Source organism: Gobio gobio, assembly GCF_949357685.1.
Source record: "Gobio gobio genome assembly, chromosome: 19".
Classification (NCBI taxonomy): domain Eukaryota; kingdom Metazoa; phylum Chordata; class Actinopteri; order Cypriniformes; family Gobionidae; genus Gobio; species Gobio gobio.
In genome coordinates, this window is record NC_137112.1 from 15,027,154 (window position 1) to 15,046,675 (window position 19,522).

The 19,522-nt window shown below is 38.8% G+C and overlaps 1 protein-coding gene across 1 annotated transcript in view; it reads left to right on the forward strand.

Annotated features, from left to right (window-relative positions):
* atp2b2 (ATPase plasma membrane Ca2+ transporting 2) overlaps positions 1–19,522 on the forward strand; it is a gene marked incomplete at its 3' end in the record, with an annotated part of 161,981 nt that overhangs the window by 116,322 nt on the left and 26,137 nt on the right. The window contains exons 12-15 of the mRNA XM_079844967.1: positions 3,877–4,119; positions 11,607–11,848; positions 12,076–12,310; positions 15,009–15,188. Of these exons, the coding sequence (XP_079701093.1) occupies positions 3,877–4,119; positions 11,607–11,848; positions 12,076–12,310; positions 15,009–15,188 (900 nt within the window). The remainder of the gene's footprint in view (positions 1–3,876; positions 4,120–11,606; positions 11,849–12,075; positions 12,311–15,008; positions 15,189–19,522) is intronic.

The following is a 19,522-nucleotide window of genomic DNA, read 5'->3' on the forward strand; positions in this document are numbered from 1 at the left end:
CTCCACTGAATCACAATAACAATACATCATTACCAGTGCTTAGACTAAATTAATAGTGCAATTTTGTTGTAAATTACAATATAGTGGTCATGTATATCATATAATATAATTATTATTATTTACTCTCTATGATTTACTATCTATCTAATCATATCCCCCTGGAACCAGGTTGGGTCCACCCCAGAGACTGCCATTTGTTGCACTACCCTGTTAGGTTAGTCCTTATGTGTATTCCACCTCTCCTTCCATTGAAGGATGTGGTCCGCAGCGTACCATCTCCCGAGACGGGCACGCTTTCCCAGCGTTATCCAATAGTCACGCTGAGTGGGTCTTGCAGGAACAGCAGTGACTGTCCTTCCCTGCCCGGAGCCCTGACTCCCACTCTAACATAGTTAGTGAGTGGTCCAGCGAGCTCAGCCAATTCGTCGGTCAGTTCCGACGTACGTTGAACGTGACCGACTGAAAGGGAACATCTCGGTTACGGATGTAACCCTCGTTCCCTGAAGGAGGGAACGGAGACGTACGTCCCGTCGCCAGGTGCTGTGCTTCAGCTGAAGGCCGAGTCACTTATCCACTTCCGTATTTATACCCGCGCTGCGGGGCGGTGCGTGGAATGTGTGAACCGCATGCCAATGTCCATTGGCTCGTTTTAATCACTCGAAGTAGGTCGGTCTCTGGAAACAGATCCCAATTCGTCGGTCAGTTCCGACGTACGTCTCCGTTCCCTCCTTCAGGGAACGAGGGTTACATACGTAACCGAGACGTTTTTTATATATATATAAATTACAATTTTTCTTCATGTTTTAATTTTAAACAAACAAATTTTAGTTGTGCAGCTCTTTGTTTGACAAAAAAAGTTTACTTAAATTAAAAGATAAATTAAATGAATGTCTTATGTCTTCATTTGATTACCAGAAAATACATAACACATCATTTTTGGGAAATCTTTTCATAGAAATGAAATTAAAAAGAAAAAATAATAATATGGTTGTTTTTATGAATTAAATTAAGTACCTAGTAGCCTACTATTTACTAGTAAATATTACAGTAATCAAACATCACAGAAAATGGCAGACAGCGACCAGGGCAGCTCTGGCATAATGTCAATAACACTTCTATAAATGACTTACAGGTTCTTTACAGTTATTTATGTAAACATCCCAAAACTACCGAAAAAAGGTACCGTTGGGTACCGGTACCGAACTTAAAGGCTTAAAGGAAATTCAACCCCTGATCAGAGCCTAACTCCACCCACTTGCAATATTTGAAAAATGCTGGAAAAGTGGGCAGAGCCCAGCGGAGACAGAGGGGACGAACCGAGTGCAGGGCTGAGCGGGGGGCATGCACCTGAGACCCGCAGTGACGGATTGATTGACAGCTGGAGTGAAGCCGTTCTCATGTGATCAATACGGGAAAACATTTCTTAGGGCGTGTTGAACTCGTGCCAGAGGCGTGGGTAGTGAGCCGTTGGAAGAGCCAACATACCATGACCAACAACGTCCAATAGGAAAATTCAACTGCAGTAGCCACCGTTCAACCTTAAGACGTTAAACCTTGGTTTTTACACCATATATTTTAGAATTAAAACACTTCATACCCAAATGTCAAAACATTTACTCGAATCACGACACCACTAATAAAGCCCCAGTCTTGCATATCAACTAAAAAAAGTTCTTTAAGGTTTTAGTTAACTTTAATATAATTTTAACCTTTAATATAATAGGTTAATACCTATTTATATTTGTCAGGTAACTGTGCGTTTAAAAAGTACCCTTGCAGACCTTCTTGGAACCACCAGGGCTATACATATCTATCCGTCAGAGCAGATCTAAACGGATCGTCCTCGCACCGGAGGGATTTCGTTTTAAAAATATTTGTCAGGTAACTCTGTGTTTATACAGTACCCTTGCTGACAAAACTTCCTGGCCTAACTCCAGGGCTAACAAGATCGCTCTTCCATCTCTCAACCTCTTCCACCCAGACAGCCTTAACAAAACAGAAAACAAAAAAAAGGATATTTAAAACAGTTAAAATAAGAATTAAAAGAAATAAAAACATGATACACGTATAAAATAATTAAAAGAGTAAAAAGATTCACATATTTCCCGGTAATAATTATGTAATATATAAAATATAACCATATCGTATTATATTGTTAAATCACAGTTGTATAATAACAATGATAACATCAATAACAGTAATGACAATAATAGTAATAACAATCTCCACTGAATCACAATAACAATACATCATTACCAGTGCTTAGACTAAATTAATAGTGCAATTTTGTTGTAAATTACAATATAGTGGTCATGTATATCATATAATATAATTATTATTATTTACTCTCTATGATTTACTATCTATCTAATCATATTCCTCTCTGTTATAATTATATCACCATTTATAATATCAATATAAATAATAAGAACAATTATGATCATCACTACTACCGTTTATATACATTGACAATCACCCCATAATAACAACACCAAAATCCCTCCTTCAGCCTTACTATTTCTTTGTTTCTTGATTTAAATCTAAATATTAAATATAAATAAATATTTGGTAAATACTTGGCCATTACAATAGTCCACCCTGCTGATGATGAAAGCATGAATGAGTCTCTCGAAGTCTTATCTGGAAACAAAGCATCTAATTATTGATATATTTTTGAGATGATACTAAGATGAATTAGTTATTGCTTTTACATGACTACTGAAACTAAGGTCAGAGTCCAGAATCACACCAAGATTCCTGACTTGATTTTTATTTGTTTGACCCCTAGCGTCAAGTATTCACCTTGAGAATTTGATCTTTGTTTCCAAATGCAATGGCTTCAGTTTTTTCTTTGTTTAACTGAAGACATGTTTGGCACATCCACCTGTTAACTTCATCAATGCATTTGCACATGGAGTAAATGGGGCTGTAGTCTTTAGGTGATAGGGCTATATAAGGTACAATACATGGCAAATTTTCTCAAGGAAAACAATACAACTATGGGAGTCAGTTGGTAGTACATAAGCCTACTATAATGTCAAAGACTGATTTCTATACAAAAACTTAAATTACACTCAATAATGTTTTTTTTAAATAATAATAAAGTTATAATATTAACTTTACAATTACATAATCATATTTCTACTCCAATTCGTTTTTTTTAAATATAAATAACATTTAAATGGTGGCTGTCATAAAAACTTGCCAGATTTATTCAAGCAAGCATTAAATATCGAAAAACACAACAAATATTATGAATATGTAATATGGTGCATATATTTGCTCCTCTCTAGAGTTTAGGAAAAATGCTCCTCTCTTTCTAGCTCACTAACGAGTTTATGGACACTGGATATGGTTTTTCGGAGGTAAATGTGACGTTACATGACATTGTTTACAAGCTGATTGAGCGATTCCATGTGACATGATACGGATTTCGGTAAGATGTACTCTATTTTTTAACACACTTTCAGATGCTCATTGAGGTTTATTTCGCGCTGTAACTGGTATTAAGGCGGAAGAAAGAATCAGTTCATGTGCGCTCCGTGCCGCTTATCTTGAACTGCGTGCTACAATGTCCCATTCATTCATCAACTGAAAACAGGATGACTAATCGATTCTTGAGATTTAAGAATCGATATTGGTTCATAAAAATGAGAATCGTATAAAATCTAGAAATCAATATTTTTTACCCAGCCCTACTTTTTATGTCCCATTTCAACTAGAAGGTTATTTATGTAGACAGCTACATATATGTGTATCACAGTTTTTAGACATATCCAGAATGTACTCTACCACGACATGTTATTAGCTAGTCATCTGTATCAGTCTTGTGGTTTCACAAATATGACTAATGCTTTTTTTTGTCTGTGCTGATAGAAAATGATGAAGGATAACAATTTGGTACGCCATCTGGACGCTTGCGAGACCATGGGCAACGCCACAGCTATCTGTTCAGACAAGACTGGGACACTGACCACCAACCGCATGACAGCAGTGCAATGCTTTGTGGCGGATGTCCATTACAAGGAGATACCAGAGCCCAGCTCCATCCCAGCCAAAACTATGGAAACACTGGTCAACGCTATATCCCTCAACAGCGCCTATACCACTAAAATACTGGTAAGAAATAAAAACCCCTTTAGCTATTTAGCCAGTGTTATTTCAGCTACAACTGCTTTGCAACAACAGAATTTCTTTAAAGTTTCTTTATTGGCTACTTTTGTTCCAAGGAAGAACCTTTAACATCCAAGGAACCTTTCCATTGCACAACATGTTCAAGATTGGTTCAGATTTTTCTAATGTTTCTCACAATAAAACATTTTTTTTAAATAACTAATCGCTGAAAGGTTCTTTGGGGAACCAAAAATAGTTCTTCCATGGCTAAAACCCCCTTTTTGGAACCTTTATTTTTAAGAGTATGTATTCAAAATGAGGAATATGCTCAGTTTTATAATAGTTCAAGAGAGAAAGTTTGCTTCAAATAAACAGAAAACAGTAACACACAGATGACTTCCTAGGTTATTAGAATTAGGAATGTGTTTGCATTAGGCCTTTTCATGTGTACGTTTTCATATGTGCTGTGTGTTCTTTGACAATCAAGAACGCTGTGTATTTTGGAACACCAGATTGGGTTGGTTTCCAAAAAAGAACAGTCTGCAAGGAAACAGTTGAGACAATGAGTTATGAAAAAAAGAATCAACAATAGTCACATCATGCGAGTTTGTCTTGGTTCTGAGAGCTGGAATCAGATCTGTTCTGTATCTTGCTTTAAGATGCCTAGGAGCTGAAAACAGGCCTTGTGAACGCCCCCTCTCAGCAGACTAGCACAACGTACAGAACCCGTCCCTGGAGACCAGTACTGAGAGCTTTCATAACCATACAAAGCAAGACTTGGATAAGCATATCATTCCAGACATCTTGTTTTAACATCGACTGAAATGAGCAGAACTCTTTATCCCTGGAGAGATCCACCAAGCTACCCTGCTTTACTGCTACATTATGTAATTAATGCATGACCTCCTCCTCACCCAAGACTCAAGAGCTGCTTCAGCAAACTTTCCAAAGTCCCCTTCCCAAAAAAATCCAGCATTTCTGGTCACCAGCATAAGGTATGTTTTGCATGCTGGGACCAGCATGGGGATGCTGGTGGACCAGCTAAACCCGCTCAGTTTTGCTTGAGAACAGCATGATTGTGCTGGTCCACCAGATAGACCAGCTCAGGCTGGGTTTTTCAGTAGAGCAGTCCTTCTAGATTTATGTTTAACCCTTGTGCTGTGTTGAAAATTATTTACCTAATTTGGTGTTCCCAATCAAAAATGACCAGCTGGTAAATCTCTCGTTATGCTATATTATCATCAAATATTGGATTATTTTTGTCAACTTGTTTTCTTTCAATAAGCACAGGTTCAGTCGGGTCAGGGCCGTAACCACCATAGACACTGAGGGTCCCCCCAAATAATTAGAAATGGCCAAATTGCCCCCCAATATATGAAATTCTTGCACTGCTCTACTGCACTTCATTACACAGCACTCTGTATGTTAGGATGACAAAAAAATGTAGTCTGGTCCGCCTCAGTGGTCTAAAAGCGCTCGTCAATGTCAAAATGATTGAGATGGCCAATCAAATCAAAGCAGACTGAGTTTATGTTCTCTTTTGCCTCGTGCACAGTCTTCACACAGACGAGTGTGTCAATCTATCGCTTAATGCCATTGTGGAGACTCTATTCTTTCCGGTGAAATCACAAATCAAACTGCACACAAATGTGACGCAAATTCATGCAAATATTATGCAAATAGTCCCAAAATAATTATTTCCCATTTCGAATTAGATCCCCAATGTTCAAAACATGGTTACGGCCTTGATTCAGGTCCACTGAAGTCAAAAATACCATAGACAAACTTTTAGTCAACTTTTTATTGCCATATTTTATAAAAAGTTATATTTGCCGGCATGGCTCTGTTCTAAGTTCCCCATCCTTTTCATGAGATCCATGAAAAGCCAAGACAGGGAACAGCAACAGCTCCTTAGGACAACCTCCCATTTTTAAACTATGATCAATCAGTTCCAAAAAGAAATACAAAACCTGTGCTTATTGAAAGAAAACAACATAGCATAATGAGTGATTTATAAGCAGTTTTTGTTGGCCAGATATTTTTTGGACCAGGAACAGAAAACAAGATGGGGAACCCCCTGTTGAAAAAAAGTTGTTATGCCCTGTGTGAGTAAAGTCAGTATGTTTTAGTCCAATGCGATAACATTAACCTGCATTTTTGGGGAAAAGAAAATCCTTGGCTGGAACACAACCAGAGGGTTAAGGGAATTTCATGCTCTCAGACACAACGGCTGCCCATCTAATTTGAAGCAGCTGTGCACTGTTAAATGAAACTTTTACCTGTACTTGATACAGATTTGCCATTCATTATTTATGTCTCACCGGTATGACCGGTCGGTATGCAGCCACGAAAGAGTTAGTGGAATCCTGAAATCGGAGTAGGACACATGGTACAGCTGATGCTGCTGGCATGTACACTGATACTTCAGCCGGTAGTCTGAGCTCTGCGGAGACTTCCTGTCGCACTGATCTCAGGTTGCTTCAACCACCTGTTCCGTCAGACCTTCTGGCCCTCTGATTGGAGAGGTCAGGTCTGACACTGATGTCATGTTCCCGGGCTCCCATCAATTCTTGATTGGAGGTTACATCTCCGTATGTGGCGGTGTGTGTGTTTCAGCACTGTTCTGTAGGTCACCGGCTGTGACGTGTTTTGTAAACTCTGGATTCTTAGTTACACCAAAGTCAGATGCAGTTGGCCCTTCTTGCATCCTTTTCAAAGGTGTGTTTTGAACACAAAGTATCAGTTAGGGGTTTGCATGTTGTTGCATGTGTTTTATTTATGCTTTTATTTTAATTGGCTTCTGCCTGGGAATCTGGGAACAGGTCCATTACCTTTAACCAAGTGGTGAATGTTCATTCAGTGACTCCACACAGATACTCATCTAGGTTTCTGTCATCTAGAAGATGAACGACTCTATGAATAACATTCAAATGCCTGATACCTGCTATAAAAAGGTACACATGAAAATGGTCATCATTCAGTACTGTGGTAAGACATGTTCCTGGATCAACATTGTAACAATGTTCAGGAAAGAAGGAGGTGAGAACTATCAACGCAACTTTAATGACAAAATAAACATAATGACAAAACCGAAGTAAGTGGACAACTGCTGCATATAAATATAGTATGTGACCTGTGCTGGCAAAATGAGTCGCAAATTTCTTGCCCTATCAGGCAATGACTTTACATTGTTTGCGCATTAATGTTCCTCCCTAAATGGATTTCAACCAGGCTTCTGAGGCAGCTTAAAGGCCCACTGAAATCAAAATAAAGTTTTTTTAGCTTTTAGTATGATTATCTTAGCCTTAAGGTTATGAATAAGCTGGTGTGTTCCAAAACAATGACAAAATTTGTATTTGTTGTTCACGCATATTTTCTACATGGTGAACGGCACATAGCGCACTATATATGCGATAGGAAACGATTCAGACAGTGTAAATATGCTTTCAGTTGAGGCGAATGAAGTCTGGGTTCACGATAGTTTCACGCGCACCGCAGCAGCGCACACACATAGTCTAGAGCAGAGCCGTTGACTACAGACACTAGAACGCAGCACAGATCATATGCACGAGTCGGCGCAGACAACAAAACATATCGGACCCATTTGAATGCTGCACAGAATGTTGTATTTCAAAGAGATATGGAAGAGATTATGATGATAAACGGTTAGATTCGGAGGAAACTGGCTTTAAAAAAACAGAAAGGCCAGTCAAACTGTGGTAATAACCAAACGCTATTGGCTGTTTCAAAAAAGGGGAGGAGCTGCTAACAGCTGGAGCCGTTTTAGGGGAAATTACGTCAACACATTGAATAATGCTGCGCGTTCCAAGGCACTTCAGTGGGCCTTTAATGGTTTCATGATTATCTACAAAATACAGAGCTTTGGTGATAATTTGCTAATATTTATTTACTACATTACGAAGTTCTCCAAAATGGAATAAGTCGGTCAAAAAGGTAATTTACACATAGACGCCAACATATTTCACATGGCGTCACATATACGCCAACATATTTATTGTTCAGCTAATGACATTTAATGACAGCTCAGCTGTCATAGTATGGAGTGCACAGGATGGTGGGTTATCATAGGCGGCGAAGGAAACATCTATGCTGCTTCTAACATTGATCAGATGACGGTATCTCAGTAGAAAGCATGTGACATGATCATTGAATCTGAATGCCTTGTTGCTTTCCTACCTCTGTATGCTGTCTGCCAAGGGAAGCATTTTTCAGCTTTCGGACACAACTTTAGGATAGATTTTTCAGGTGTGTTTCAGGTGTATTTTTCAGAGTTGCCCATCCCTGGTTTATATTATCATGATATTTCCAATCTGATACCCTAAGAAGGGTTATTCTTAGACAAAATGTCTGCTACTAGTCATATGATGGAAAAAAAATACCGCCCTTTACCAGCTTCTTTGTAAAACTAAACGCTATTTTTATATCGCGCCCATGACAAGGTGAAATATCTTGCTGTCTCGTGTTTGATAAGTTGTGACTCATTTTGGGCAAAGTCGTTTGCCCGGCTGCAGCCTCTCCATGTGGCTCAGGGACTCTGCCAAAGTCTCTCTGCGAAGCCTCGGCCTGCCACTCATTCATTCAAGCCAATCAGCTTTGGCAAAGCATCCCCCTCACGGCCTGGGGCAGGGGCTGCCACTGTCAGTGCAGGTAACGCTGTGAAATCAAAGAGGTGCTATGAAAATGACCTTCTAGGGGACACCAGAGGGCCTCTGCGGCCCCTGCAGTGAGAAGGAGAATAGAGCGAGGGCCCGTGTGGAGCACAGGAGCCGAATAGGACCGTAAAGAGGAAGTAGTGCTGCCAGTGCATGTTTTGCCATATGCCGTGGTTCGTAGGAGTGCGTGCTGACCAGGGAGAAGACAGCTGTTCAGGAGAGCATTGCGTGCCAGCGCCTCTCTGAAGGGTGCTATGAAATCCATATCAAACGCATGAGCAGTTTTGAATGACCCAGGTGAGCAAATATGAGATACTTAAAGGGGTCATAGCTTACATTCTTAATGTAATTTCCCCCCTGATTTACACTTAGTAAAGTTAGTAAAGTACTTGTGGCAAAAACATAATTTATCTTAATCTCTATCTTAACAAACATTTCCCACTGTTTACCTTGGGAATGAAACAGTCCAGTTTTGACAAGCCAGTCACGTAAAAACGCATTCATCTGTCTTATGCCAGAAAGTTGTAATACCTAAATCAAAACTTTTCTTCTTTGTTGAAATTGCTGAATTTCTCAGTAATCATTTAAGACATTTCTCCTTATATAGAACATTTTGTGGCATAAAGAGTCCAGAACCCTAGAGTTCTATATAGAACCCGACCGAACGTTTTTGTTTTAAGAGCGTGCAGTGATCCATGCCTAGATATGAGAAATACTGGAAAAGTAAATCTGTTAATTCATAATCAAGGTCTCTATTGGCATTTCAGCATTTCTTCTCATAAATAAATAAACAAACAGCTAATACAATTAAATTAACTGAAGTAATTCAAGCAGGATATTGTTTGCAGAAATAATTCAGACATGTTTGATCAAACGGCAGATAATGAGATTTGAATAGGTTTTGTCATCTGAAATTATTATGTTTATTTGTTTTTGAAGCTTTTTCAGGCATTCATATAATTGTATCAGTTTTATTTTTAATATGTTTAAAGAAGACACATTTCCTTTGAAAGACAGTTTGGATCACAATGGATTGAAGGACAGTAAAGTCACTTGCCGATATCCAGTTATTTAATCTTTGTCAGTGCAAAGGCCCTTTAACTTCCAGTCACTTCAGGGAGGATGTCCTTGTAATAAGTGTACTGTAGGTAACTTTGGACACAATGCTTCTTTGCTGTGTAAAGGAGGTTATAAATATAGGAAGAAAAAAAAAACACAATTCTGCATGTTAATGCATGAAAAAATGAAGCTGTTTTCAGTATGAATATACTCCATATTGCCAAAAGTTGGGACACCTGCCTTTACATGCACATGAACTTTAATGCCATCCCATTCTTAATCCGTAGGGTTTAATATGGAGTTGGCCCACCCTTTACAGCTATAACAGCTTCAAACCTCTCTGGGAAGGCTTTCCACAAGGTTTAGGAGTGTGTATATGGGAATTTTTGACCATTCTTCTAGAAGTACATTTTTGAGGTCAGGCTCTGATATCGGCTCACAGTCTCCGCTCTAATTCATCCCAAAGGTGTTCTATCTGGTTGAGGTCAGGACTCTGTGCAGGCCAAACTCACTCCTCCATGTCTTTATGGACCTTGCTTTGTGCACTGGTGTGCAGTCATGTTGGAAAAGGGGGGGGGGGGGCATCCCTAAACTGTTCCCACAAATTTGGGAGCATGAAATTGTCCAAAATGTCTTGGCATGCTGAAGTATTAAGAGTTCCTTTCACTGGAACTAACCCCTGAAAAACAACCCCACACCATTACCCATTTTCCACCAAACTTTACACTTGGCACAATGCAGTCAGGGAAGTACGGTTCTCTGGCCAAACCCAGACTCGTCCATCTGATTGCCAGACAGATAAGTGTGATTGGTCACTCCAGAGAACACATCTCCACTGTTCTAGAGTCCAGTGGCGGCGCGCTTTACACTCCTGCATCCCACGCTTTGTATTGCACTTGGTGATGTAAGGCTTGGATGAGCTGCTCGGCCATGGAAACCCATTCCACGAAGCTCTCTACGCACTGTTCTTGAGCTGAAGGCCACACAAAGTTTGGAGGTCTGTGGCTATTTACTCTGCAGAAAGTTGGTGACTTCTGCGCACTGTGCGCCTCAGCATGCGCTGACCCCGATCTGTGATTTTACGTGGAGTTTCTGTGGTTCCCAATTGCTTCCACTTTGTTATAATACCACTAACAGTTGACTGTGGAATAATTTAGTAGTGAGGAAATTTCACTAATGGACTTATTACACAGTTGGCAACCTATCACAGTACCACGCTTGAATTCACTGAGCTCCTGAGAGCGACCCATTCTTTCACAAATGTTTGTAGAAGTGTCTGCATGCCTAATGCTTGATTTTATACACCTGTGGCCATGGAAGTGATTGGAAGACCTGAGTTCAATGATTTGGAGGGGTGTCCCAATACTTAATATAACAATATTATATTAAGTATGTCACACATATGACTATATATTGTATTACAGTTTCCATACAATGTCAATGAGAGATTGTGTAAAGTTCATGCACACCTAAAAATGAATTCAACAAATCAGGTTTAAATGCACTCTGTATGTAAAGCAGTTTCTGTTGAAGTTTAATACTTGGTGTTTGAGATTTATATCAAAAACAAACCAGAGTGACTGGGGAAAATGAATTTCAGAGCTGCTGGGCAAATCTCTGTAAAAAAAAATCACCTGTTCTCCTTCTGTTAAGCATCCAAGCTGTTGATACGGCTGTGATGAATTGCAAAGAAACTTCATAAACTACCTCAGCAAACTTGATAACTATGCATGATTCCTCTCTGGCTTTATACCGTTCCAGCCTGCAGATAAGGAAGGAGGTCTTCCCAAACAAGTGGGCAACAAAACCGAGTGTGGCCTGCTGGGACTGGTCCTTGACCTGAAACGAGACTACCAGACCGTTCGGAACCAGATCCCGGAGGAGAAACTCTACAAGGTGTACACGTTCAACTCTGTGAGGAAGTCAATGAGCACCGTCATCAAGCTTCCAGATGGCAACTTCAGAATGTACAGCAAAGGAGCGTCTGAAATCATCCTTAAAAAGTGAGCGCCTTTCATCTGATGTCTATCTACACATTTTCATAAAAGCATGTCAATGTCAGGGACATTTTGTTGAATTACTAGAGCTTCATGTGTCTGGAATCATTTAGATGTGCTCTTTGCGGAATTACATAATGAGGAAATGTCCTCAAAAATGGCTGTAATGAAAGGAATAAGAATGATACGACCTTGCTTCATGTGAACGCATGACTTTGCTGTGTTCGGTTCAGGTGTTCTCTCATTCTGAATGAGGTAGGCGAAGCTCGCGTTTTCAGGCCGAGGGACAGGGATGAGATGGTGAAGAAGGTAATCGAACCCATGGCCTGCGATGGACTCCGAACCATCTGCGTGGCCTACCGAGACTTTCCCGGAGACCCTGAGCCCAACTGGGATGACGAAAACAACATTTTGACTGACCTGACCGCAATATGTGTTGTTGGAATTGAGGATCCTGTCAGACCTGAGGTAAGAACGTTCTTCACCTTTGATCATGTCACATCAAATTATAATATTTTTGAAATATTATATGCATGAGAACACATCTGTAATGTGACCTCGGCCTCATCATTTACTGATTTTGTTAGGAATGTGCAAAGCCATATATTTTTCAAAATTGACTCAGTAGATTACTTGTTGACATAATGAAGCATGTACAGTACAATTAGTCTGGTTTCAGCTTCTTCTAATCCATCTATCCATCACTCCATGTTAATTTTGGTTTCATTTTTAGACATTTCATTATTTCATTATTTACAGTTAATATTTTAGTGCTTCAACTTCTTATTCTCATCTTATTTGATGAAGATGAAGTCGAACCATGGCGGATTCACTATGTACATGCGAGAGGAAGGACTGAACGCTTCTGCAGAGAGGAATCCTTTTATTCTTAATATTTAAATGTGTGTGCTGCAGCTGCGCGCCCCTGTGTGTGTAATAATCAGAGTGTACGCGCATTGTGCACCTGCGGCTCATATTACTAACACACCCTTTATATAACTCCAAAAATACTGCACTATTGACTTTAGAGCAGGTTTGTGTTGGTCAATGGCGCAGTCGTTTTCAGTTCCTGAAAATAGCAACACGCCAACAATGTGCCTGAACACACCTGGTTTTCAGACCAGACGCCCATGAGCGAACATATGCGCCAGTGCATTTGATGTTTAAACAACGTGGAGCTGGACGTGAAAATGAGAACTGCATCGCAACACTGGCGTCACATTGCGATGGGTGTTTGATAGGGCACATATTGCATCATATTTGATACATCGGGTTATTATTGCTCATATAGTATGATATAGTGAGAATATGAAGGAACAGCTGAGTTTTATTCAGAAGTCTAAAAATATGCAATCTGGTGCAGATACTGATATTTATATGGCCAAAAATAAGATGAAATTCTTGTAGTTTGTAATGTAAATCAATGAGATCTGACTACTTACACAAAATGCATATCAGTCATCACTCAATATCTGGCAATAATATGTCTTAGTAAGATGAAATGCTTAGTTTTATGATCAAAAGCAATGCAAGACAATGATGATTGAGAGATGAACAAATAAACTTTCATCAAAAGCCTGATGATATTTTTTGATAGTCCAGTAAGTTTTTATCTTGAAATATTGAAATATCAAAGTTATTTGTACATTTACCTTTTTAAAATCAGTAAATATTTCACAGCAAATAGACATGTGAACCGTTATACTAAATGTCTTGCAGTTATACTAAAAATGCTTGGTTGTTTCAAACCCATGGTTGGGTCAAATATGGAGAAGCCCAACCCTTGGTGAAAAATTTTTCATTATAATTTTTGCTAATTCAAATATTGGGAATCGGTGGAGATGTTGCATCAGATGCAATATTGTGAAAGAGCTTTGAGATCGTGGGGACTGAAGAAGCGTCTATACTGCTGCATTATTTAACCTCCTCTTTTTATCCCGCGGTTTCTTTGCTCTCGTTCTCCGTCTCTAGAGCCACACTCAGTAATTGTCAGTTTGTTGAAGGCTTCTCACAGAAAGCATTATCTGCGGTAAAACAGAATAAAAGCGTGAATGAAGGAACATTCTAACTGCAAAGTGAATCCTGCTTTGGATTTTGCAAATGGAGTCGGTTTGTGTAATAAGCCCTTTGATAACTCAGTGATGATGGTGATACAGATTTGGTGTTTCATCTTAGCGTTCTGTTACCTGACGGGACACGTGAGCCATTCCTTTCCCTAATAAACAGCCGAAACTTAAGAATGCGTAAACAAATCCATGAGTCTTAAATTTTTTATGTTACCACGTCACCTTCCTCTGCCATCGTTTTTTATTGATGAGGCTCTTCCTCTTCTCTTGATGAGTTAAGCAGGACCGGGTTGTCTTTACGTTTCTCAGAAATGCTTGGATGTCTAGTCAAACAGATATCATCTCTCGCTTTAGTGTCTAGACCGGCCTATTCCCATAACCGCTGTGATCGTTCTGTGTCGGATCCACCATTGTGTATAACAACTATACGTCATTATTATATCTATCTATCTATCTATCCATCCATCCATCCATCCATCCATCCATCCATCCATCCATCCATCCATCCATCCATCCATCCATCCATCCATCATAACAATCATCTGTTTTTCCATCCATACATACTGTACATACATACATACATACATGTTAATTTAGTTTAGTTAGTTTAGTTTAATTCCAATGTCTTAATAACTCACATCATTTGATTAAACATAAATCTGAATCAAGATGACCACAAAGCTAACTAAAACAGCCTAAAGAGTTTGCTGGTCTGAGCTGGTCTGAACTGTTGGCTGGTTTTAGGGGGGATTTGGCACTTTTCAGCTCGTCAGGCTGAACCTGGTCAGATTTTTCAGCAAGGAAATAAAACCTGCAGATGAATAATTTTTTTTGTTTGTTGCATGAGAAATCACCTCCAGCACTGCATCATTAACGCAGGAGCCCTTTGAATTCCTCCTAATGAGCACTCACTTGTTTCACTGGCGCATCTGAAATGCCATTAGAGGAATCAGGAGAGCTGAATGAATTCTGTGTGCTTTGCGGTGGTGTTCTCATTGCTCTATGAGTGGGCTTGTGGTTTGCAGAGGCCTCCGCACTAACCTTTCCTCTGGAGCGATGCGTCTGGAATTAATGTCCGCTGCTCACACTTGTGCCCGCAGGTGCCCGAGGCCATCCGGAAATGCCAGCGCGCTGGAATCACTGTGCGTATGGTGACAGGAGACAACATCAACACGGCACGAGCTATCGCTATCAAATGTGGCATCATCCACCCCGGAGAAGACTTCCTGTGCATCGACGGGAAAGAGTTCAACAGGAGGATCAGGAACGAGAAGGGAGAGGTACTGCAAATCAGGACACTACACGTCTACATCGGACATAACCAATCAAGCTCTGTGGACAGCATTTGTGGCATACTATCAAATATCACAGAAAATGTGCTTGACTGGTCCCTTATTAAAGTAAGGCTCTTACACTGTAGAATCCAACAGTGATTCTAACTAACTCTTTTTAGTTAACTTTACTTAATCTAGTAATCTGTCCTATTCACATACTATGCCTCTTTTACTTAGAAAACCCAAGTTAAGATGAATTGATTGGTTTGAGTGCCATTTTGTCAAGCAAAAAAAAAAAGTTTGCAGTTCTCAAACAAGTCCGTGTTGTGTTCAATTGTGGAAAGTTTTAAAAAAAAATATTATGTTTATGAATAATACAGAATATTAGAATGATTTACGGATTTATAGGATCACATGACACTGAAGACTGGAGTAATGATGCTGAAAATTCAGCTTTGATCACAAGAATAGATTACACTTTACTATATATTCACATAAAAAACAGCTGATTTACATTCTAATATTATTTTACAGTTTTACTGTTTTGATCAAATAAATCCAGCCTTCTTCTTTCATAAACATTAAAAAAATCTCTTAATTATTTAAGACTTTTGATCGCCAGTGTGTATATAAAATGTATCTGTATCACTTTACTAACACTTGAATATGAAAATTGACAGGTTTACCATGTTTTAGTATACGTTTGAGAATGATATTTTGAGTTTAATTAATCGATAGCGGTGTGAATGGACACTTATCTCACGAGACGAAACGAGACACGAGATTGGGTTCATGAGAACGAGACGAGACAAGATTTTTACATAGTATTTTTTAGAAATCCTCAGTGATGAAATTCATGACTAGAAAAATAGTTTGCAGGTGCATTTGAAATGTTTTAACTCATCATCTTGTAATGAATGTCATTTTAGTTCTACTTGAGTATGAATTATCATATGCAGTAAAAGACAACAATACTCAAGCACTGTAAAGGTTTTCCCAAAAACTCAACTGACTGGCTTCTCTCCTGTATGACTGTCTCTTCAGACCTTACTGTAGGCCTAAGCTTCTTTTGACCTCCTAACTGAACTCCTTCCCAAAAACTGATCATAGATATTAAGTGCAAACAATAACCATAATACCATAATCAAAGTAGCCTACTCAATATTGAAAGTGCAAATAGAGACCACATTTTGGCATGATAGCATGATACAGAGCTAAGAGATGGTTACAACTAGATAGCTTTCATATTGGGAGATATTTGCATGCCTCCGGGAGCCACTTTCAAACAGAGGTAACACATATTGAAATTGCGTTTGAATGCGCGACCCCATTTATTTTTCACTTTAAATTTCACGATCATGTGTACTGAATATGGAGCGGTGGAGCTGACCGAACATTTTAAAATATAAATCTGACACTTCTGCTGCGCAACAAATCCTCCGCCACGGTCCAGTTCACTAACATGTAACACACACTCGTAACAAATGCTCAATGCAAGCGCTTCACTAACATGTAACACACGCTCAATGTCTTCTCGTCGCGTGATCAGTGGCAGTGCTGCGCACTATGTACGACTCGGAACAGCTCGCGTTGGGTGAGCTGATGGAATTGAAGCGACTGTTATCCACCTGAATTAAATTGTTCTTCTGAAAAGGCAAAACTAGAGTGGAGGCATAATGTAAACGTAGCGTTGGCATATTCAATCCTAACTTCACCCTCACACTCGAGACACGAGACAGCTTTTCCCCTCAACGAGAAATCTTGTCACAGTTTACTCTCGCGAGATCTCGTAGCACGAGATCTCGTCACACCCCTATTAATCGTATTCAAATGATTGTGAAATTACTGAAGAAAGCCTGGAAACAGGCACACAATCATTCACTCTTATGTGATATGCTTAAAACTGGCACGTTAATGCTTCTTTGTGCATTGTGTGACAAATAACGTAAATGCCATTCAAATTCGAAAAGGTTAGTAGTAGTTTGCATCCCTGGAAATTAATGTCCGTCTTTAAGCAAATTTTGCTGTATTGTCTCGCCATGTTCAGCGACTAAAAAGCACCGCACTGCTCAGTTTCCTCCATAGTGTGTGCCCTGCATGCCTGTCTAATACGCCACTGCGTTTCTGCCATCACTGGATATGTGATTATAACTAGGAAAATTTAAATTCACTCCATGACAAAAAGTCGGCAAAGCCCAAGAGACTGAAAGATCAAACAAAAGCAGTGTCTTCTATGCTGATTTAAAATCTTCTGCATATAGACAAAACCTTAATAAAATTTGTTTGATAACATCCCTTACGGAAAAGAAGTTCATTTTATGAAATATACTTAAGTAATGTTCAAGTATATTTTAAGTATACTTTATGTAAGTATACTAATATCAATGTGTACTAGTAGTAAACTTGTAAGTATAGTATTTCAATATCACTTGGGACTAAAGTGTCGCTTTATACTATAAGTGTAACAGTAAACTTTAAGTGCATAACTAGGTTTCTCATTTGTACTGCATCTGTACTTCAAGTGAACTTATAAGTATACTAGTAGTTTACTATTTTAATACAAGTAGTACATTTTTTAGTTTATGAATGTACACTTTGAACTGCAAGTATACTAGGTGAACATAACATTTTACTTATAGTTTACCATTTATATATTATTTTTGCACTTTCAGTATACTACTATGTTCAAATATAGATTTTTTATACTTGATATAAATATACCTTTAACTGTACTTAAGTCATTAAAAAAACATTCTATTATAGCTTAAAGAGTAAAGTAGATTTTAAGTAAATTCCTATGTACATCAGTGGAATAGCCTACACAAAAATTCAGATACGCAGAATTAGGAACATATCTGTTTTACATCAATATTCTAATCCATATTTTCAAACAATGTAAGTTTAATAAAACTATGTAAATAAAGTTGAATCAAAAGATAATATTTTGTTTTAAGTATATTTATGAGAAGTATATAAAAAAGTAGACTGGAAGTATAATTTCTTATTTTTATTTTTAAAGAAGTATACTAATAGAACACTTGAATAAGCTTCTTTATCATAAGGGATGTCTTTCATGCGTTTGTAAATCAGATCAAATCAAATCAAATCACATCACATTTCTGCTTTTAAAGCCTTAGGAACTCTGGACTTTCATTGTAAGTGCATTACATGCACTTTTTTGCAAAAAAGCTCCTTCAGCAAAGCAGTTATGGCATCAATCTGTATCAGTCTACTGCCTAAGCAAATGGTCCACTCTTCTCCACAATGGAAACCCACTGTAATTTAAATTGTTCTAATAATTCCAAGATAATTGAATATTAAACACTATCAAGTCTCCCTCTTTCTCATCTCATAAAATAGCACATTTACATATAAAATAACAACAATTACTCTCTTGATTTAGCCATATGCAAAGCATGCTGGGAACTAACAATTCAGTTAATGCAACACAAATCATTCATGTAATCTCAACACAAACAGATTAAGTAAACTTCAATTTGATATATATTTAAGTGGATTGAACACAATCAAATTAAGTTAGGACAAAATGACCCACTTTATATTAGGTGGCCTCAACTATGTACTAACATTTTAATTATTCATTCTATCCAATGCACTTATTGTATACATACATGTTTTTCATTTTTCTTACATTTTAAAAAACACCTGCATGTAATTACATCTGCAATTAATTTCTGTAGTTACATTTATAATTACACAGTTGACAATTCCCTTACACCTAACCCTACCCTTAAACTAACCCATACCACCACACCTGTCCCTAACTCTACCCTTAAACTGACCCATACCACCACACCTGTCCCTAACCCTACCTTTAAACTGACCCATACCACCACACCTGTCCCTAACTCTACCCTTAAACTGACCCATACCACCACACCTGTCCCTAACCCTACCTTTAAACTGACCCATACCACCACACCTGTCCCTAACTCTACCCTTAAACTGACCCATACCACCACACTGTCCCTAACCCTACCCTTAAACTGACCCATACCACCACACCTGTCCCTAACTCTACCCTTAAACTGACCCATACCACCACACTTGTCCCTAACTCTACCCTTAAACTGACCCATACCACCACTCCTGTCCCTAACCCTACCTTTAAACTGACCCATACCACCACACCTGTCCCTAACCCTACCCTTAAACTGACCCATACCACCACACCTGTCCCTAACCCTACCCTTAAACTGACCCATACCATCACACCTGTCCCTAACTTTACCCTTAAACCTACCCATACCGCCACACCTGTCCCTAACTCTACCCTTAAACTTACCCATACCACCACACCTGTCTCTAACTCTACCCTT